We start from the raw sequence: 23,726 nt of genomic DNA on the forward strand, positions 1-23,726 counted from the left end.
ATTACTCATTGACTTAGAGGTTAGTGGTGGTATGGTAGAATGGAAAGGGGGTGAGACGTTCAGGCTAGTATGATCTAATGCCATAGTACTGTATGTACTATGGCACAACATTTTTGTAATTTAGCAGGCTTTTATCCAGAGCGATTTACAGGAGCATTTAGGGTTAAATGCCTTGCTCAAGGGCACATCAGCAGATTTTGTCACCAAGTCGGCTCGGGGATTCGAACTAGTAACCGTTCAGTTACTGGCCCAATGCTCTTAACCTCTAGGCTACATTCCCATTCAGCTTGTCTTTCGGCTGATGCCTCTCTACTTCAGATTAGAGATCATCCACCATACATGTACATTAGAAATCTTACCTGAAGTGGATCTCATTCCCCAACCTGTGAATTGGACTGTAAACAAGTCTGTATTGTGCAACCAAGTGGTGGTAAATTAGACCTTATTCTCCAACTAGTAATCCATTTATAATTGTAGGTTTTCAAATCATATGAATGAAGGAAATGGGGTGTTTCCCTCTTGGATACTGTGCCTTGCCAAAGTCTAGGAATAGATTCTCAAGATCACCACAGCAATTGTCTCAAGTATTATGCAGAGGGGAAAGATTGCTGCCGTTTCAGCATTATTGGGTAATTAATTTGTTTTATTCTTCCCATTGTGTCCTATAAGTGTCAAACCTGCTGCCCAACTGGCATATCTTCATCCTGAATGAAGTTCCTTAGTTTGTTTTATTTCTTAATGATGCGATCAGGGCAGTGTTATTATTATTGCAAGTGGAATCTATGGGAATTGCAATTGGACTACCTACATTCTGACAGGGTTTAGTGTATAGCTGGTATTTTTACGCATAGGATCCAGCTTGTGTACAACATTGTAATAACACACCAGTTTAGCAATGTCATTACAATACCATAAGACTAAAGTTTGCACACATTTAAAATGAAGGAAACCAAATATTGTATGAAGTTCCTTATTAAAAAGTAATGAAGAATTTGGATATTTATAATGGATTTCTGAGCAAGGCAATGTGTCTTTGTTTTGAAGGTAAGAACACTGGATATTGAATAATGCATGTCAACAGTATAGGCATTCTGAAACTTGTACATATGACATGCTACAATAAAACTTATGGTGTATTCAAGTGTGTTAACGAACTTGACAGATGTATGCTACTAGTGTATGTGGGTGTTGTGCAACATTGGGACTGGGAGTAGAGTGGAGAGTGTGGGTACAACACAGGACTTCATTGTACAAAAAGACAATTGCAAATAAATTATCTAATCATACTGCTTCACACCACATTCTTACTCGAAACATCAATAAGAGCGATGTCAGTCAAGTGTTTAGCCTGCTGTTTAATAAGCCCATTTCACAATAATGAACTGTTAATCTAAGTTGAAATGAGACTCATCAGTGATGACTGTTGCCTCTATGGAAAGGCTGGTACTGGCAAACGTTTGCATGTGTGGTCCTCTCAGCCATCACCTGTTGCGCTTCAAGTAATCTTTCACCCAACCAAGACCTTCATTTGTAGAGCCTGAAATAAGTATCAACTGTTAACACACAATGCCATTATCATGAATATTAAACTGGTCCTTGCCTCACTTCAATCTAGAATGTTGTAACAGTGAATTGAACTGTAGTCCCAGTCCCAACTTAGGCTGTATTTAAACAGACAGCCCTTTTTTTCACTAATTGGTATTTTGACAAATCAAGTCAGCTCGGGAAAGGATCTGATTGGATAAAGTATCAGAATTGGGCTGCCTGTGTAAACGCAACCTAAAGGTAGTTCAGAGTCCCAAATGGTATCATATTTCATACATTGTGCACTACTTTTGACTAGGGCCCTGGTCAAGCATAGTGTGCAATTTGGGATGGATCCCACCTAGTGGTTTGTATTCACAGCCGATATATCCCTGGTAACCCATCTCCTCCAGTAGACTGAAGAGATATGGGAAGTTAAGTTCTCCTGCACTATCTGGCTCGTTCCTGCCGGGCACCTGGGCTATCTGGATGTGACCTGTAAAAGAGAATGAAAATTGATATTTCATCAACATTAAAGTAATAACATTTTCTACAACTATCATAGGTCAATCATGTGGCCATGGATGCTTGGACACCATCTGATGTGCCCAATTTGCTGCTGATGGTATGGACTAATATGTCTGTTTCCTGTGTAACTTGCTATCTGCACTAGTATCACAAACAACACCACTTACCGATGAGAGGGAAATATTTGTGTATGTTCTGTGTCAAGTTGTTGTCCATTATCTGCCAGTGGAAGACATCCTGCAGCACACAGAGGGACACAAGATGGCTTCTGTCAGTAAGATTTAAGCAGTAGAATTTACAGGGATTTGACAAACCTCTCCCTATTACAAACTGCCTTAAAGCTGAGGGAATTCTCAGGTTACTGAATACAAACTAGGATAGGTTCTCCCAAGAGACAGACACTTTTTGCAACAGGCAAGTCGCTTCCTAGAACAAAATACTATGTCTAGTGGGACACAAACAAACAAGATGTTTGTTGTTCTGTCTTCTGGCTGTATGTTTGTCTGGCTCAGCCACTGCCTAAAAGTTTGACTCAATAATTGCTCGGTGTGTATCTAAACCATTAGTTCCAAACCGAGAGAAAGATCTGTTTAACCATCATGCCAACTCCTTGTTACACCAAACAATGAGCAATGATGTTAACACAAAGAGATCTTGGACCACTGGCTAAGCTAGGATCTGATGGAAGTAGATTACCTAGCCCTATTAATGGCATTGTTCTTCATCAAGATTAACTGACGAATGTACTACTTACCATCTGTAGTTTAATATTTGGGTGGCCAACTTTCTGCAGGATTGCAGCCGCTAGGGTGAAAGATTATTCAAATAGGTTAACCAGTATCAGTAATACAATTCCACTTGTGCAGTGAATGTTGACATTGGTTCACAAATACACATTTAAATACTGTAAGTCTTCATTTTGATTGCTTGTCTTTATAGGGCAACGCCTAAAGCCTGGTAATGATGCTACGTTTCAATACGTTTTCATTCCCAGGCTAACTTGCCATGGAAAAGCATCACTAGCCGTTACCCTGATGTGGACTGTCCAGGAAATATCTGGGATCTGTTATCCGTGTGTTGATGGGCTCAATCAGGCCAGTGATGCCCTCCTGAGAGAAAAAAGCACAACACAAAACGGGACTCCTTATTACAAACACTATGGGCCAGACACATATTAAACTTAGTCCTGGACTAAAAAGCCCCTTTAATGGAGATTCACATTTGAGAGGACATCGGCAGCATGTTTTAGGTTTTGTACAAAGGTGTCCTCCATTTCCACGGCAATGGTAGCTCGGTCCGCCCCCACAGGTACCCTCCCAGCCATCAAGTGGATCCTGAGGAAACATTTAATTTATGAAAAGGTTATAAATACCAACACACTTTACTTCATGGCAGGATCCCCTAATAGTTGGCCCACTTAACAAAAATATAAATCGCAACATGCAAAAATGTCTGACTTTCTATGAACTAACTCAAAGGAAAACAGTCAATTTAAATACATTTATTTGGCCCTATGGATTTCACATGACTGGGCAGGGGTGCAGCCATGGGTGGGCCTGGGAGGGCATAGGCCCACCCACTTGGGAGACAGTTTGACCCACTGGGGAGCCAGGCCCAGTCAATCAAAATATGATTTTCCCCACAAAAAGGCTTTATTACAGACAAAAATACTCCTTAGGTCCATTAGCTGTTCTGGTAGCTGGTTTCAGACGATCCCGCAGGTCCAAGGCTGGCGTGGTTACACGTGGTCTATGGTTGTGAGGCCGGTTGGACAAAATTGCATATTTTAGAGTGTCCTTTTATTGTCCCTCAGAATGTAAACATGTCTAAAAAAAATAATTCCACTGACATTATGGTGTATTATGTGTAGGCCAGTGACAAAGATGCTAATTTAATCAATTGTAAGAGTAAGAACAAAATGTGGAAAAAGGGGTGGGATTAATTTCTGTAGGCACCGTACCGGTTGGCTTTCTTGTGGCGGAAATCGCAGAGAAAAGCAACCATTTCCACCCTAAGCTCACATACTGGCTGCCCTCTTGAGAGCATTATTACCCTTGCTTAGCCAGCGAACATCATTATGCAAAAGTAGATGATGCTCAGCAGACTACGAAGCAAGTGATGTTGCAGGCTAGATGCTGATCAGATAAAGTTTCATAGCCATAACTGAGTCCATTGTGTTTTAACTTATCGCTGAGTTAAGAGCAAAGCACACTCTGTATCAGGTAGTGTAGTGATCTCATCTGCAGTGAACGTGCAGATAGGTGGGCAAGCAAACCCTGTACCCCTGTTAGCAGCTCTGATTGGCTATAACTGGTATGTTGGGTGACATTGATTAACAGCACTTAATGGGCAGGACTACAGGAAAACAGATTCTCCCGCTGGAGAATATTGAACGAGTGCTCCCTTTGGCACTAAACAACATCACATTTCTGCATTTTTTTGCTAATTTTTCTTTTTCAGAATTGATCAAAGGGCCATTCTACAGTTGATCAACTGGCCAGATCTGGCCCACGGGGCACCCGTTGAATAGCCCTGGTGTACAGTGAAGCTGTTGCAGTCACCTGATGCATAGTGTAGTGGGCTTCAGATGAGCTGTGCTCTCAATCAATGTGTGTTTCGCTCTCACCTCCTGCAGTCCAGAGCCTTGGCGTACTGCATGGCCAGATCCAGACCCTTTCTGAAGTCCTCCTCTCTGCCAGGAACAGCACCCAGACCAAGATCACCTGCCTTAGCATCTCCTACAAAACACAGTTGTCAAGTCAATGTTCAGAATAAATAGTGGCACATTCTTGTGGATCAGTAGGAGGCATATTTTTTACATATAGGTAACGTTAGGTTGAGTTTCCTTCCAAATGTCAAAACATGTATTTATTTTGTCATGTATATAGCTAGTACAGTAACCTGGGCTGCTGTCAACATAGCTAGCTGGCTACACCAGTAACCCTTCTCTGTCTTACCAAGGGGGGTGTTAATCAGCACCACATCAACCCCAGTAGCATTCTTGACTCTCTGGAGCTCCTGTAAGTCAGAGTCATACAGCCATGCCGCCTCCACAGCCTGAAACCCAGCCGATGCAGCAGCATAGATTCTCTGGGTAAACTCTGGCAGATCCGTAAACAACCACGAAAGATTCGCGCAGAATTTTAATGGGGGCATGTTTCTTTTGGGGTGGGCTGGCAAGCTAACATTAGTCCTCTTGCTAATGTTCAATGGGACAAACGCTCGAAGTAGCTAGCTAGAATAGCAGGATTAAAACTCAAGGTCCATTGTCTCAGCTGTCACCTGATGTTGTTTGTTTCTCATGTGATGTCAAATATTGATATAACCGAGCTGCCAGACTGGAGTGCTAGCTAGCTAGTAAAGTTCATTATTCTCTGTGCTGCGACTCATATGTTGCACATGCGCACAACGAAACAAATAGTTTGACAACACGACGAGCGTGCACTTGTGGCCAATTATCAACTGATATACTGACAGTAAATGTTGAGAATTATACATTTGCGTCTGTTTGCCATCAATTAGCCTATTGATGTATATGCCTTTTTACATGTTGAAATGACGATATCACTGGAGTCATTGCAAATCAATTTGTGCCACTTCTGTAGCCTACTTGGAGCTGGCAAACGGATTTAATAAATAGCCTTCAGTTTATTATTGTTGTAGCCATGTGTTATTATGCAATTATTAATGGCCATGTTTAGTTAATGAAATTGGAAGTTATTGTGATCATATTCATGTAGTGAATATGTTTTTCAATGTGTTTGTATGCGCTAATTATCAAATAATAATAATAATTGTTTTAAATATTTTTTTTAGACTTCAAGGGTTCTTAAAAATCCAAATCAAATAGCTAAATGATTCTTGGTATGACCTTAAAACGATTCCATAAAGCTTAGTAGAAGCACCTCTTACCTCGAAATTGCGTCACTGTTCATGTTGAATAAAAATGTGTCGGTCAATTTGAACTAAGCGAGCTGCTAAATTGTTCATCTTATATCTTGCCTAGGCTACTCTAGGCTATCTGAAAATGTCGCTCACTACGAATTGTACTTGGCTATACACTGTGACAACAATTGTCTGACTTTTTTTCTATAAAATAGTAAATCTCCTGAGTAAATCTCTCTATTTTCATCTCAAGTGGTGTGAAGTAGCTCGCGGGTCTGCGTACCCACATCCACACCAGTCATAGCTGGCCCTGGCAATTTTAGAGCAACCACTCTCGACAGCGGATACATTTCCTGCAATTCCCCCCAAAATTGCCATGGGTCTTCGAGAAAATGTTGCAGTTTTAAAGATGCACTATGCAGAAAATCTCTCCGCCATTGCCTGATTGCTAAAATTGTAATAGTTAACTTAATTTCAGTGTGTGACAAAACAAGCAAGTATAGTGTAGAGAATCATCTAAACCGCGTTGAAATTTACTTTCCATAACCCAAAATATTGTATTTTCAGCTCTTTGAAGCAGAAGCTGGTGTGCAAAACCAAAAGTAAAAGATGCAACAACTAAACTTAAGAACAGGAAGCATAGAAATACCCATATAGAACAGATGCTTCGTAGACTTGCTTTCAATGACAGATCTATGACAAAGTTTTTTTTATGTGAATTTGGTCGTGTTCACAAAGGTTACATATTCCATCTTTAAAGCAAGTTTGCTGCAATTTTACACATTTTGCCATGAGCGGACAGAAGATTTAGCCATTTTACACATTTTGCCATGGGCGGACAGAAGATTTAGCCATTTTACACATTTTGCTATGTGCGGACAGAAGATTTAGCAATTTTAAAATGCAATTCTGCACATTTTGCCACAGGGTGGAAATACATTTTTTAAGTTGTACAGTTAATTTCCTGCGATTCGACAAATTTTGCCATAGGGTGAAGAGAAATATTTGACGTTTTTAATTAATATGATATCTAAGTGATAGTGACTAACATAATCAATGGGGGGACCAGGTTGGTAATTTTTCCCAGTCAGGTGACAAATTGTCCTCTCTGTCACGCCCTGATCTGTTTCACCGGTCCTTGTGCTTGTCTCCACCCCCCTCCAGGTGTCACCCATCTTCCCAATTATCCCTTGTGTATTTATACCTGTGTTCTCTGTCTGTTTGTTCGTCTTGTTCGTTCAAGCTTACCAGTGTTTTTCCTGTCAGCTCCTATTGTTTCCCAGCCTCTCTTTGCTAGTCCTCCTGGTTTGACCTTTGCCTGTCCTGACCCTGTACCCGCCCGCCTGACCTTTCTGCCTGACTCTGAGCCTGCCTGCCATCCTGTACCTTTGCCCCACCTCTGGATTACTGAACCCTGCCTATCCCTGACCCTGAGTCCGCCTGCCGTCCTGTACCGTTGCCTTACCCTGGATTTTCGACCCTTGCCTGCCTAGACCTGTATTTGCCTGCTCCTGTTGCTACAATAAACAGTGTTACTTCGACAGTCTGCATCTGGGTATTACCTTGATTCCTGATACTCTCAGTCCCCTCTGTGGCTTCGTCAGTCAGCCCCTCTCTGATCTCCAGCCTCTGGTTTCTCTCTGTCATCCATTTAGCACTATAGTGGCAGCAGGGTTTGTTGCTAAGCAATAGAATCTGCTTCCTAATTGCAAACATTGTTATGCTCCACAACTGTGCCTTTGTTTGTTTCCCCTCTCTAAAGGCTTGACTTGTGGAATTGTCAGAGGTGCTCACTCCTTCTGACATAGAAAAGCTGCATTTAAATTAGAAACACCCTTCTTCACTCTGCCAGACACCCTGGGCAGTATTCTACAGCCTGATTTGCTCAAAGAAGGTAACTTACATTGATATTTTAGCCATTTAGCAGACGCTCTTATCCAGAGCGACTTACAATTAGTGCGTTCATTTAGCTAGGTCAAACAACCGCATATCACAGTCTTATTTATTTAGTCCCTCAATAAAGTAGTATCAGCAAAGTCAATACTATTAGGAAAAGGTAAAAAAAAGAAATGGGCGGACTCAGCTCATAGGGCAGACTAATTTCCTATTGTCCTGGCTGGTTCATGTTGCTGGATTATCATTTGAATGACAAGTAAAATCTGGTAGATAGAAAATCTGGAACATTCTCCTTGAGAACATACCTTGCATGTACAGTGATGACGACTTCATACATTTGAGGCCATCTCACCCATTGACTTTGTTGACTTGCAGATACCATAGCCCTAAAGGATTCTGTTCATTTCTTACAGACCAGCTGAAGCACAGTGTTTTTTGGTTAAACCCATACGCCCCAGTGACGGAGTCATTCTATGGCCACTGCCACCTATGGCTGTAGGTAGCCTAAAAAACAGACCTCCTCCCAAGATGGCTTTAAAAAAAACACCTCCATCTGCATCCCAAATGGCACCATATTCTCTACATATTGCATTAAGGGCCCTGGTCAAAAGTAGTGCAGTATATAAGGAAAGGATGCCATTTGGGATGCTGTCGCAGAAAAGAGGTGTAGCGCTGCCCTGAGCCCTGGGCCCTGGAGGGGGCACTGGTACAGGAAACTGACAAGCGGACCACACAGACCTCATACGTCCTAGCACTAAGAAACCTACTTTGGCATGACAAAAAGAAACCTAGGGCCTTTATTGATTTCATTCTTCAGGCTGATGTTTCTAACGGTGATAGATGTTTACAACATTACTGCTGCAGTGGAGAGAGGGGGGAGGATTTAGGGTTCAGGTAGAGAGAGGAATGTACAGCTGTATTATGTTGTGGCCTATGAGATCTTCTCTTGTCCCTTGCTTTTGTTAGGTGGCCTATGTTAAGCATAGGCTATTGTTCACATGTTCCAAGTAAGACAAAATGCACATGCATTATCATTTGGAGTGTTCATGACAATCTGGGTTTGGGGTACTTACAAGGCTTATTCTGAAGATTTGTGGATCTGTTGTTTCCACATCACATGCTGAGGGAGTAAGCTGAGGGAGTATGCAGCTGACCTCTGTTAATCATACTATCCTACAATACAATCCAGATTTCATCAATTAATGCATCCTTTGTTACATTTTCAGGGAATTGGATAACTTTTTCATTCAAAATAACACTGCTATTACACCTGTGCTCTGCTGTTAGTAATAGCATCCCATATTTCACATTCATTGTTGTTCCATGAACACCTTCTGTGGTTTGTAATCCAACAATGCATTGGGCTCCCAGTGAGCACCTGATCATTCATAATAAGGCAGCCTTCAAATGATATTTCCGTCAGTGGAGCTGTTGGAAGAGAAAATCCTCTCCCATCTTATTACATTCAGGGTCTGCAGAGAGAGAGAGAGAGAGAGAGAGAGAGAGAGAGAGAGAGTATATGAGAGAGAGAGAGAGAGAGAGAGAGAGAGAGAGAGAGAGAGAGAGAGAGAGAGAGAGAGAGAGAGAGAGAGAGAGAGAGAGAGAGAGAGAGAGAGAGAGAGAGAGAGAGAGAGAGAGAGAGAGAGAGAGAGAGAGAGAGAGAGAGAGAGAGAGAGAGAGAGAGAGAGAGAGAGAGAGAGAGAGAGAGAGAGAGAGAGAGAGAGAGAGAGAGAGAGAGAGAGAGAGAGAGAGAGAGAGAGAGAGAGAGAGAGAGAGAGAGAGAGAGAGAGAGAGAGAGAGAGAGAGATCTTCCTAGGCTGAATCCCAAAAAGCACCCTTTTTCCTACATAGTGCAGAAAAGGCTCTGGTCAATAGTAGTGCACTATATAGGGAATAGGGTGGCAATAGGGACGCAACATAGCAGCCCTTCCTGCTGCAACCTAACCTGAATTATAAACAGGGCTATGGAACTCCGCCACCGACGGAACCAAATAGGTGAATAATAATATCCCAAGCAACATTAAAATTAATCATGGTAGGAAATGGATTTGCCCTGTAGGGGGGGAGCTAATCCTGGGCCACATTTGATACATGGCAAATGTCACCAGGAGCGAGACAACAAGAGCAGAAATAGAATTGTCCCTCATTGCATTTGATAGGGGAACAATCTGCCCCTTGCCAGTTATGTAATACACTGGGTCTAAAGATGAGGTGTTCATATTCATTTTGGTTACTAATGATGATTATTATTGCCAAAGGTCATTCAATGTTCAGCTTGTTGCTTTGCAAATGTTCTATTCTATCCTAGGTCACTAGTTATGCAAAGGGTGTATGATTACAGATCCAAATCGATTTATTTTGAATAACAAAAGCAGATAATAGCCTTTTTTTATATATAAGTACTATTAGGTTTTATAAATCAACTGTTAATGTGTTAGGCCGATGTGTTTTTGTGTTAATATTTTCTTCTTCTCTTTGCTTTGCACTCAACCAATTATCCAAGCATGTTCTCTTCACCACTTACTGTATGAAGCCTATTATTGATGCTCCACACTGTAAAATCCTCAGATGTAAATTATATAGTGATGAGGTCACAGAAGGAGGTAATAGCAGGTGAGACACTAGGCAAAATTGCATGTATCAATGAGTGTCTCATTTCATCAGCCATTTTGGCCCTCAGCACAGGTTAAATCCCAAATGGCATTCTATTCCCTATATAATGCACTACTTTGGGCCCATAGGGGTCTGGTCAAAATTAGTGCACTATATAGGGAATAGCATGCCATTTGGAAAGAAGTCTCATCTGTGATTCATCACTAACAATGACTTGATTTAGAATGAGTACAGCTGTGGTGGAAAAACCTTCAATCCTCCTGGGCTTGCTGGTTTCTCTGAACACCCTGATAGGGTTAGGCTGTCTTAGCATAGTGTGTTTTTATTAGTGAGACTCACATAGAGATCCCTGCAGAGAATGACTGGATAATTTCACATTATCCACGAACGGAGTGTTCAATAACATCCTGGTCCATAATTTACCAGATAGTGAATGGTAGCCTACAATAGTAATTACAATGTAATAACCTCATATTCATTAAACAAGTATAAAACAAAGTGAAAACATCCTTCTTTATTGCTGCCAGAGCATTTTGTAAAGTCATTTTATGATTTCCCAATGTTGACAGAGTCACCAACAAATGTGAGTTGACAATAGCATGTCTGTCTGCTGTAGCTAGGGTCTTTCCAGGTGACATGTTGTTTCCAACGACTGTCAGGCAGGGCAAATGATTGCTTCAGGCTGAACCGCTGTTCAATAAGTTGTTTGATGGAAATTCAAAAGGTTAGTCAGTCTGATGTCAGCAAGGTGACTCGTTTCAAGTTTCTTAGAATTCTTCTCCCAGCTTTACACTCTCTCTCTCTCTCTCTCTCTCTCTCTCTCTCTCTCTCTCTCTCTCTCTCTCTCTCTCTCTCTCTCTCTCTCTCTCTCTCTCTCTCCCCACCTTTACAGGTGCTTGGTTAGGCTGATCTCATGGTCCTTCTGCCTTCATTATCTCTGAGGAGACAGACAGCTGTGCTGAGGTAAATAAATGCTAACACTAACATGTCTGCCCCTCTGACAACAGATGATAATAGCAGTGTCACTGGGCTGTGGCACTTCCATAGCAACCTGAACCCGCAGCTGAGGTGGAACACCTCTGAACTACTTTAGGTATGGTTCTCTCTGCAGACAGAAATACATTGCATTCGGACGTATTCAGACCCCTTAACGTTTTCCACATTTTGTTACGTTACAGGCTTATTCTAAAATGTATTGAATACTTTTTTCCCCTCATCAAACTGTACACTACCACATAATGACAAAGCGAAAACAGATTTGTAGAAATGTTTGCATATTTATTTATGAAAAAAAACCTGGAAATATCACATTTACATAAGTATTCAGACCCTTTGCTATGAGACTCAAAATTGAGCTCAGTTGCATCCTGTTTCCATTAATCATCCTTGAGATGTTTGTTTCTACAACTTGATTGGAGTCCATCTGTGGGAAATTAAATTGATTGAACATGATTTGGAAAGGCACACACCTGTCTATATGAGGTCCCACAGTTGACAGTGCATTTCAGAGCAAAAACCAAGCCATGAGGTCGAAGGAATTGTCCGTAGATCTCCGAGACAGGATTGAGGCACAGATCTGGGGATGGGTACCAAAACATTTATGCAGCATTGAAGCTCCCCAAGAACACAGTGGCCCCCATCATTTTTAAATCGAAAACTTTTGTAACCCCCAAGATTCTTCTTAGAGCTGGCCGCCTGGTCAAACAGAAATTGGGGGGAGAAGGGCCTTGGTCAGGGAGGTGACAAACCCGATGGTCACACTGGCAGAGCTCCAGAGTTCCTATGTGGAGATGGGAGAACCTTCCAGAATTACAACGGAGCAAAGAACAGAGAGATCCTTGATAAAAACCTGCTCCAGAGCGCTCAGGACCTCAGACTGGGGCGAAGGTTCACCTGCAAACAGGACAACAACCCTAAGCACACAGCCAAACCAATGCAGGATTGGTTTTGGGACAAGTTTCTGAATTTCCTTGAGTGGCCCAGCCAGAAACCAGACTTGAACCTGATCAAACATCTCTGGAGGGACCTGTAAATAGCTGTGCAGCGACGCTCCCCATTCAACCTGACAGCTTGAGAGGATCTTCAGAAAAGAATGTAAAAACTGTTTTTGCTTGTCATTATGGGGTATTCTGTGTAGATTGATGAGGGTGAAAAAAATAATTAATCCAACAAGGCTGTAATGTAACAAAATGTAGAAAAAGTCAAGGGGTCTGAATACTTTCAAATGCACTGTATAATAAGTTTTAAATATTTAAATGTGTTATTCTTAGTACCCCTGTGCCGTTGTGTGCTCCAAGAATGATGGTATAAAATAAAAGCTTATATGTATTATCAGAATTAAATAAGTTTAGCATATTCCCACTAATTCTCATGGTGCTTGAAGAGTATGGGGAATGAATGGATCAGTCTGACTCCAATAGCATATAGACCCCTTAACCTCTTTGACGAGCTATTCTTTTCAACTGAAAAACCACAAGGGAAGAACTACCCACCCTATGATCAGAGGAACCATCCCACCCAAAATACACACACACACACACACACACACACACACACACACACACACACACACACACACACACACACACACACACACACACACACACACACACACACACACACACACAGGATCAGAGAGGAACCATCCTACCCAGATTCAGGCTGGGGGATTAGTATTCTGGCGACACACCAAGTTGTCGTTGTACCACCCAAACAACCCTTACATCTCTCTTTCACCCCCTGGCTTTTACAAGGGATAGAAATGACATGTGATTCTCACAGCAATCATTGGGGCCTCCCTCCCTGCTAGGGTCCCTCTGCAGGGAAACAGTGGTGACAGCTTGACTTTAATGAATTAGGCCTAGTGATGATCTGAGAAACAGTCCTCTTCTTCTCTGATGTTTCTCTGTTCCAATCCCCATTCTGTTTTTGTCCCTATCATAAAAGTCTCATGATAATGTTGAGTGTAAAGTACAGCTTTACTATCTGGGCTGTGGTTCATTAGAATATCTTTGTTTTCTGTTTGCGAGTACTGATCAGTGCTGGGCTGTTTTTTGTTGCTGTTGTGCTGCTAAAATTATTGTTGTATTGTCAGCCTATATCTAGGGAGGACAGAAAAGCCTGTTACAGTAGTAATCATTCTAACCTCACTCCTATACTTCTGTATAATGTCAAGTATATTTGTCCTGAGCAGTCAAAAATAATGTCTTGAAGGTCTCTTATTTGACACCCAAACTATTTGCTTCTAAATGGCAATATTACTTTTTGCGGTTCAGAGGTGGGTGAAGGGAAAAATAGTGCATTCTGTCTCTGCAAAGAACAGAGTGAGGTTTTCATGGGTTGCTTTGAATTTGACTTGATCCTTCAGATGTGTGTGTAGGCTACGTGCGTGCATGCGTGTGTGTTGCAAACTTCAGATCAATGGGTATGGTGTTGAAAGGAAGCAGCTGCTGTTTTCTCATTAGCCACTTAAGAAAAACAGTGCACATCTGGCCGGCCAACACATACAAACACACACATCATGGCTGCCCAGATCTCTCTCGTCCAAAGTGAAGAGTAATTTGTTTAGCATTTTCAGCAACATAAAGCAGACCGTTAGAGAAGATTCCCAGTGTGATTCTGGTTTCAAGAGGCAACATTACTCTCTTGATAACCATTATCTATTGAAGTGCAAAACAAGCTGTCACCTTGAAGCTGATCCCATTTCTAACTGAATCACAGCAGATGTTCACACAGACAGAGGATAGCTAACAGAGGGAAACACTCCCAAACACTAGAAGAACAGATCCTCTCTTTTACTGAAGTTGATAGGAATCCACAACTATACATACACACAGTTACCACCAACACAATGACACCAGATCGAAACACCTCATTGTGTATCAGTAACCTAATCTAACAAGACACGTGCAGTTGAAGTCGGAAGTTTACATACACCTTAGCCAAATACATTTAAACTCAGTTTTTCACAATTCCTGATATTTAATCCTAGTAAAAATTCCCTTAGGATCACAGTTAGGATCACCACTTTATTTTAAGACTGTGAAATGTCAGAATAATAGTAAAGAGAATTTTTTATTTCAGCTTTTATTTATTTCATCACATTCCCAGTCGGTCAGAAGTTTACATACACTCAATTAGTATTTGGTAGCATTGCCTTTAAATTGATTAACTTGGGTCAAATGTTTCAGGTACCCTTCCACGAGCTTCCCACAATAAGTTGGGTGAATGTTGGCCCATTCCTCCTGACAGAGCTGGTGTAACTGAGAGGTTTGTAGGCCTCCTTGTTAGCACATGCTTTTTCAGTTCTGCCCACAAATGTTCTATTGGATTGAGGTCAGGGCTTTGTGATGGCCACTCCAATACATTGACTTTGTTGTCCTTAAGCCATTTGGAGTCATTGTCCATTTGGAAGACCCATTTGTGACCAAGCTTTAACTTCCTGACTGATGTCTTGAGATTTTGTTTCAATATATCCACATCATTTTCTAATCTATTTTGTGATGTGCATCAGTCCCTCCTGCAGAAAAGCACCCCCACAACATGATGCTGCCACCACCGTGCTTCACGGTTGGGATGGTGTTCTTCAGCTTGCAAGCATCCCCCTTTTTTCTCCAAGCATAACAATGGTCATTATGGCCAAACAGTTGTATTTTTGTTTCATCAGACCAGAGAACATTTCTCCAAAAAGTTCCATCTTTGTCCCCATGTGCAGTTGCAAAACGTAGTCTGGCTTTTTTTATGGCGGTTTTGGAGGTGGCTTCCTTGCTGAGCAACCTTTAAGGTTATATCGATATAGGACTTATTTTACTGTGGATGTCTATTCGTTTGTACCTGTTTCCTCCAGCATCTTCACAAGGTCCTTTGCTGTTGTTCTGGGATGGATTTGCACTTTTCGCACCAAAGTACGTCATCTCTAGGAGACAGAACGCGTCTCCTTCCTGAGCGGTATGACAGCTGCGTTGCCCAATGGTGTTTATACTTGCATACTATTGTTTGTACAGATGAACGTGGTACCTTCAGGCGTTTGGAAATTGCTCGGAAGGATGAACCAGACGTGTGGAGGTCTACAATTTATTTTCTGAGGTCTTGGCTGATTTCTTTGGATTTTCACATGTCAAGCAAAGAGACACTAAGTTTGAAGGTAGGCCTTGAAATACATCCACAGGTACACCTCCAATTGACTCAAATTATGTAAATTATCAGAAGCTTCTAAAGCCATGTCATAATTTTCTGGAATTTTCTGGAATTTTCCAAGGTACAGTCAACTTACTGTAGTGTATGTAAACTTCTGACCCACTGGAATTGTGATACAGTGAAATAATCTGTCTGTAAACAATTGCTGGATAAATTATTTGTGTCATGCACAAAGTAGATGTCCTAACCGACTTGCCAAAACTATAGTTTGTTAACAAGAAATTTGTGGAGTGGTTGAAAAGCGAGTTTTAATGACTCCAACCTAAGTGTATGTAAACTTCTGACTTCAACTGTACTTGCGATTTTCTGGGGACCAAACTTGTAACAAATACGCTATACTCGAGGCTATCTCCAACCTGATTACATTCTGCGTGAATCTACAGAATGATTGGCTGGTGCTGCAGGCCCTTTGGCATGGTATAACTGTAGTGTGATTAATCAATGGTGCCGGCCAATTTGCCCATTGATTACTAAGTTTCAAAATGCTTTGAAAGGCTGGTCATGGCTCACATCCACACCAACATCCCAGGCACCCTGTACCTACTCCAAATTCGCATACCTCCCCAACAAATCCTTATTCGATGCAATATTTATTGCACTCAACACTGCCCTCGCCCACCTGGACAAGAGGAACACCTATGTGAGAATGTTGATGATTGACTGCAGCTCAGCATTCAACACCATAAGCTAAGGACCCTGGGACTGAACACCTCCTTCTGCAACTGGATCCTGGACTTCTTGACGGACCAGCCCCAGGTGATGTGGTTAGGCAAAACACATCCATTACGCTGACCCTCAACACGGGGGCCCCTCAGGGGTGCGTGCTTAATTACCTTCTGTACTCTCTGTTCACCCACGACTCGGTGGCCGTGCACAACTCCAAACACCATCATTAATTTTGCTGATGACACAACGGTGGTAGGCCTGGTCACCGACAACGATGAGACAGCCTATAGCGAGGAGGTCAGAGACATGGCAGTGTGGTGCCAGGACAACAACCTCTCCCTCAATGTCAGCAAGACAAAGGAGCTGATCGTGGACTACAGGAAACGGAGTGCCAATCACGCTCCATTCACATCAACATGGCTGTAGTGGAGTGTGTCAAGAGCGTCAAGATCCTCAGTGTCCACATCACTTAGGCTCTATCATGGTCCACACACCAACACAGTCGTGAAAAAGGCACGATAACATCTCTTCCCCCTCAGGAAGCTAAAAAGATTTGAGATGGGCTCTCAGATCCTCAAAGTTCACAGCTGCACCATTGAGAGCATCTTGACTGGCTGCATCACCACTTGATATGGCCACTGCTTGGCATCCAACCACCAGGCTCTACAAAGGGTAGTGCGTACATCACTGGGGCCGAACTCCCTGACCTCTAGGACCTCTATACCAGGCGGTGTCAGATGAAGGCCCAAAACATTTTCAAAGACTCCAGCCACCCAAGTCATAGACTGTTCTCTCTACTGCCGCACTGCAACAGGTATCGATGCACATAGTCTGTAACCAACAGGACCCTGAAAAGTTTCTCCTCTAAAGCCATAAGACTGCTAAATAGTTAACCAAATAGCTACCCAGACTATCTGCATTGACCACTTTTGTACACATTGTTTGGGGGGGGGGGACTCATCACATATTCTGCTGCTACTGTTTTTGATCTATCCTGCTGCTTAGTCACTTTATTCCTAGTTATATGTACATATCTACCTCAATTACTACGTACCCCTGCACATCGATTCTGTACTGGTACCCTGTGTATATAGCCAAGTTATCGTTACTCATTGTGTATTTATTATTACTTTTACGTGTTATTATTTTTCTATTATTTCACTGTTTTCTTTCTCTCTGTATCATTGGGAAAGGCCCTTAAATAAGCATTTGCATTGTTAGTCTACATCTGTTGTTTACAAAGCATGTGACAAATAAAATTTGATTTGATTTAATTTGGTCTATTGCAACAAATACGAACTCTGGTCAATACTGATTTGTTTATAACAATTAGAAATCCCATCGATACTCTAAACAGGTTGATGTAAGTTCACGTAAGATTGTCAGGCACTTATAAAAGCAAGATAAGAAAAACAGTAAGAAATAAAAAAAGTGTACAAATAGAACAACCGGCTACGAAAAGCTGATATGCAGTGAAATTTACTGGGACCTTCTCAGACAGCAGACAGCAGACACCCAAACTCTCTCGCTAGCTAATAAACCGCACAAGTATGCTTTTGGAAAACCCATAAAACTCTGTATCATGTTCCGTTATTTTATGTATGTCATCATTTTGCTATAGTATGACAATGATACAGTGAAAGGTGAAACTATGTAATCAGTCTAATAAGGCTGTACTTACACGTGGGACCTTCCTCAGGGTGGGCATCAATGAACCGTTCTCGACAAAACATGATGTCGTCTAGTAACTGTAGCTAGCGGGGAGGGTGAGAACCGGGCGAGGAGGGGAGGCCACCTTGACGTGTCATTTTTAATTAGGCCAGATCAAAGGGTCCATAAATTCTAATTGCAGTTCCTGGGCCCCGCTGGCTCCATTCCCAGAGCAGCTGTATAGTGATACAGTACAACTACTACAATTGCAATAACAGAATCCAAACCAGGTTCTGAGAAATCACTAGTATAATAATCAGACCACTAGCCAGCCAGCCCAGCAAGGAAGCCAGGAAGGATACTTGTGGTTGTAACAATATTCTCTGACAGAGAACAGTGAACAGTTTGTTCAGGATGGTGTTGCTATAAGTCTTCTGGTGATCATAGTGTCTCATTTTGGAATCCTGAGTCCTGTGTGGTGGTGTTGTGTTTAGGATTTTAAAAACCTCTGGTTGATGACAATAGCATCAAAGGATGTCTTTGTAGTTAAGAAGGGAGGTGACATCATGTGCATTATTATAGTATTTTGAAAGTGTAGGATGATATTACAGAATGTCTTGATAAAAAGATATTCAGTCACTGGTAGGACAATGGAAGCTTCCGTAAAAAAAGGTTTTATTATTAAAATGCTTTCATCAAGGTCTTACTGGATGTAATACTGTTCTTGTTGTTAGTGCCAGAGCGATGACTTATTTTTCACATCCTAATCAACACTGCTGCCCTTTCCAGGTTGTTCTGTGGAGAGCATTGTTTCTTACATAATGGGGAAATCTGTCTGAAATGGATCTGTGTATTATCCATCTGTTTTTCCCTGTTTTATCTAGTATCAGTACTGATGTCATTGCTTTGTTTTTTGTGTCCTCCAGCTCTGTACACTTTGTTACCAAAGGGATTCACAGACATTCAGCATCATGGTTCAGGCAAAAATGTATTTATGCCTCAATTGAATGAAAGGTTCTGTAGATAAAGTATGCCAACATTACCATTCCTGATATTATTATTTGTCCAATTTGGTTCGAACCCAACAATTAACAGTCAGTATTTGATGGGTTTCCATGTATGAGCACAATGGTTTGAAATGTCATTATCGTCTTCCGCCGGGTTGCATCCCAAATGGCACCCTATTCCCTACATATGGAGCTACAGTGCCCTTGCAACACCAGGCAGGTATTGTGTTATTTCACAGGGCTCTCCTCTCCTATCATAGAAGGCACTGCACTGCCAAGGGAGCTTGAGAAAACATTAATTGGGAGCCTGTCAGTGTGAGCTAGAGAAAAAGTCAGTCTACTATTCTATCACTGCATTATCAACCAGAAGGAAGGAAGATTGGTTTGAGGCTTGTCATTGGAATAGGCTCTGTTTTTTATTAAAGATTGTTGTGTGCTATATCTCATGGTCTAGTCAATGGAAGCATAGACATGAAATTAAAAGATCCTCCTGGCCCATCTTAAACCTTCCTCTCTCTGCAGTATAAGGTGAACATCATGCTTCATCCATAGGCTGCTGTGTCCCAAATGTCACCCTATTCCCTATAGTGCATTACTTTTGACCAGAGCCCTGTTCCCTCTTCCCCCCTTTTTCCTCTCTCTACCCTACTGAGGTTACATTTGCAAAACCCTTGGTTAACATAGAGATTCTGGGAACATCAGAAAGTGGGGGAAAATTAACTATATTCTGGTAATCCGACCAATGGAACATATGCGGTGGTACTTAATGAATATGATGTCAGTTCGGTTGTCATTTGCCGGGGCGGCAGGGTAGCCTAGTGGTTAGAGCGTTGGACCAGCAACCAGAATGTTGCAAGCTAAAACCCCCGAGCTGACAAGTTACAAATCTGTTGTTCTGCCCCTGAACAGGCAGTTAACCCACTGTTCCTAGGCCATCATTGAAAATAAGAATTAATCCGGCATAGCCAAAGACACGACAACTTGAATATTCTGACTGTGTGTAAGGTAAGGTAAGACAATAGAATATATATCAGAGTTCTATGGGTAAGATACAGTATTTCCTTGTATTTAGTCTTTTACATGGGTCTCAGAGGAATCAATAGTTAGTGGTACTGCCTGTTCCTGTGTTTGAAGTTTAACATAAGCAACAGAGGAGGGAGGGAGAGCTAAATCGAGCCTTCATGTTTAAAGGTTGCAGATGCTCGCTATCTGAGATTACATCTTTTTCTGTTACAAATGGTTTTACCACCGCGCACCTGTCAACCCTATACCTGCTCAAAACCTTGATGTCTGTCTTCTGGGAATAATGTCTTGTTGTCTAAGCTGTTACTCACTGGTAACACATGCAGCCTTGTACACAAAAGTATGTGGACACCCCTTCAAATGAGTGGATTCGGCTATTTAAGCCACACCCGTTGCTGACAGGTGTATATAATAGAGCACACCGCCATGCAATCTCCATAGACAAACACGGGCAGTAGAATGGCCTTACTGAAGAGCTCAGTGACTTTCAACGTGGCACCGTCATAGGGTGCCACCTTTCCATTCAGTCTATATTTTCATTCCTTGCTGCTGTTTGAATGGACTTCTTCCCTTGTCTCACTTCCTTGGCTGCTCTCTCTAGAACCTCAAGGGGGGCTAGACCACTTCTTGTTTAGTATACACAGGGCATGATGATGTCTGCTGGGAAACAATAATAATCTTGAGCTCATATTCATGACACTTTGCTAAAATACTATGCATATTATGCATACAACCGACAAAATATAATCATCATTTGTATAGGTTATAGTGGCTTACACCATGGCCATTGTCTCAACTTAATCCAAGGCAAACATTTTTACTATATTAACCCACACAGCTACAAGGATGAACTTTCATGTTAGGTTTGGGACCTCATATTGTAGATTATAGAGACTCCAACTGATGTATACAACAATATTTAAGTTATCTACTTGGATACAAGCATCATGAAACCTCTAAAATAATACATTAATTTGACTTTGTGAAAATCAGTAGGTTGTATCTTACTTGCTTACCACTTTTTCCATGTTGTTTCTTCCTTCTCACACTCCATGAAATGATGACCTCTTCCTAAGTATTTGGTCACAGGATACATTTTGTGTATGGTTTCTGAGAAACAAGGGGTGGGTCAACTATCCCTATGGCTAAACTTACCCCACACTCCCTTACAGCATGGGATAAGACAGGCAGCAAACTGAGAAACCTGGGTATTGTTGCTCCGATCTTATAACACTTGATGGATTTGACCTATATTCACCTTCGAGTTATATTGGCAAATTTTCCCTCTAGTAGCAGAAAAGTAGAATGATTTATGAGCTCTCTTTCGGTCTTGCGTCATGCATGTGTGCGCAGCCCCTACTGTATTCCTACCTCTCTAGTTTCTCTTTCACATGCATTTGACAAAAGACAAGACTCAAAAGTGGTTACAGTACATGGCTCCTGATCAGCCTCCCTTTGTCTCAATCACAGGAGGCTGCTGAGGGGAGAACGGCTCACAATAATGGCTGGAATGGAACAAATGCAACGGCATCAAACACTTGGAAACCATGTATCCCTAAATTATAGTTTTTAAACCCAGTGATGAGTTAATGTGAATGATGAAGCTACAGCAACCAAGGTGATAATGGCTAGGGTCATTTTGCTTGTTTTTGCTGCTCTCTAAATACCATTTTAGAATTTTTAAATGGTATAGAGATGCAGTAAATTAGCTTTAACTTTCTTAAAATTAACTGGGTAAGTCACTTATAAAATAATACATCTTGTACTCTGTGCGAGCCCTGAGAGAGAAAAAATCCATTAGGATGAGGAGATTCACATCTGTGCTCACAACACATTACACCTAAATAATTAAAGGGGTCTATGTGGTGCTCAGAGGCAAAGCCCAGGTAGGACATGGCAGGAAAGAGGCCCTGCCAGAGTGAACACTGGCTCACCCAATCAGGCTGGTTGTATTGTCTCTTGAGTAATCAGAACTGTTAAAAATTCAGTAAGAGGTTCCTGGGAACTAATTGGTTATATCGCAATCATATGGTAAATCACAAGTGAATAGACTCTGGATCTCAATGAGCTTTTCCTGGTTAAATAAAAGTTAGTTAAAACATTTAAAATAGTATATGGTGAGTCGGGAAGCCTGCAATTTGGGAAGCCTGCATACGGCAAATATGAAATAGCTGATTGTCGAGTTGCAACTGTCCGTGAACAGCATGTAAAATATTCAACTGATTACACGTTTTATTTTACTGTAAACTATGATGACACACCAATTGCATTTGATGGATCGTAGGAAAAGAACAGAAGGCTTTGTTTTCAAGTTCCAGCTATGTCATCCAATGGTGAGACTAGTAAACTTTTGGAAAAAATAGTGTTTGATCTGATACAATGCTAATTTACAGCAAACACATTTACAACAGACTTTCAGCACGCTTATAGGGAAGGACATTCAACAAGCACAGCACTTACACAGGTGACAGGTGATTGGCTGAGAGAAATTGATGATCAAAAGATTGTTGGGGCTATTTTGTTAGACTTCAGTGCGGCTTTTGACATAATTGATCATAGTCTGTTGCTGGAAAAATGTATGTGTTATGGCTTTACACCCCCTGCTATATTGTGGATGAAGAGTTACCTGTCTAACAGAACACAGAGGGTGTTCTTTAATGGAAGCCTCTCCAACAAAATCCAGTTAGAATCAGGAATTCCTCTGGGCAGCTGTCTAGGCCCTTTACTTTTTAAATCTTTACTAACGACATGCCACTGACTTACCACAGTAACTGAAATGACAGCAACACTTAAAAAAGAGCTGCAGCTAGTTTCAGAGTGGGTGGCAAGGAATAAGTTAGTCCTAAATATTTGTAAAAGCATTGTATTTGGGACAAATCATTCACCAAACCCTAAACCGCAACTAAATCCTGTAATGAATAATGTGGAAATTTACATACAAGTTTACATAAATTTACATACAAGTTTACATACACCAAGTTGACTGTGCCTTTAAACAGTTTGGAAAATTCCAGAAAATGGTGTCATGGCTTTAGAAGCTTCTGATAGGCTAATTGACATAATTTGAGTCAATTGGAGGTGTACCTGTGGATGCATTTCAAGGCCTACCTTCAAACTCAGTGTCTCTTTGCTTGACATCATGGGAAAATCAAAAGAAATCAGCCAAGACCTCAAGAAACGATTGTAGACCCCCCCAGGTCTGGTTCATCCTTGGGTGGGATTTCCAAACGCCTGAAGGTACCATGTTCATCTGTACAACAATAGTATGCAAGTATAAACACAACGGGACCACGCAGTCTTCATACCGCTCAGGAAGGAGTCTCCTAGAGATGAATGTACTTTGGTGCGAAAAGTGCAAATCAATCCCAGAACAACAGCAAAGGACCTTATGAAGATGCTGGAGGAAACAGGTGTAACAATATCTATTTCCACAGTAAAACGTCTTATATCGACAGTAAAACAAGTCCTATATCGACAGTAAAACAAGTCCACTGCTCCAAAACCGCCATAAAAAAGCCAGACTACGTTTTGCAACCGCACATGGGGACAAAAATCATACTTTTTGGAAAAATGTCTTCTGGTCTGATGAAACAAAAATAGAACTGTTTGGCCATAATGACCATCGTTATGTTTGGAGGAAAAAGGGGGAGGCTTGCAAGCTGAAGAACACCATCCCAACCATGAGGCACGGGGGTGGCAGCATCATGTTGTGGGGGTGCTTTGCTGCAGGAGGGACTG

The 23,726-nt window shown here is 41.6% G+C and overlaps 1 protein-coding gene across 1 annotated transcript; it reads right to left on the reverse strand.

Annotated features, from left to right (window-relative positions):
* Positions 1 to 1,337: 1,337 nt before the first annotated feature.
* hyi (hydroxypyruvate isomerase) lies at positions 1,338 to 5,468 on the reverse strand. The gene is made up of 8 exons (XM_064935761.1): positions 5,010 to 5,468; positions 4,679 to 4,790; positions 3,272 to 3,386; positions 3,083 to 3,161; positions 2,807 to 2,856; positions 2,220 to 2,289; positions 1,886 to 2,020; positions 1,338 to 1,537 (listed from the first exon to the last, which is right to left on the reverse strand). The coding sequence occupies exons 1-8, from the start codon at positions 5,206 to 5,208 to the stop codon at positions 1,482 to 1,484; spliced, it is 816 nt and encodes a 271-aa protein (XP_064791833.1). The 5' UTR covers positions 5,209 to 5,468; the 3' UTR covers positions 1,338 to 1,481.
* Positions 5,469 to 23,726: the final 18,258 nt, after the last annotated feature.

The sequence above is a fragment of the Oncorhynchus masou genome, chromosome 24, assembly GCF_036934945.1.
Source record: "Oncorhynchus masou masou isolate Uvic2021 chromosome 24, UVic_Omas_1.1, whole genome shotgun sequence".
In the NCBI taxonomy this organism is placed as follows: domain Eukaryota; kingdom Metazoa; phylum Chordata; class Actinopteri; order Salmoniformes; family Salmonidae; genus Oncorhynchus; species Oncorhynchus masou.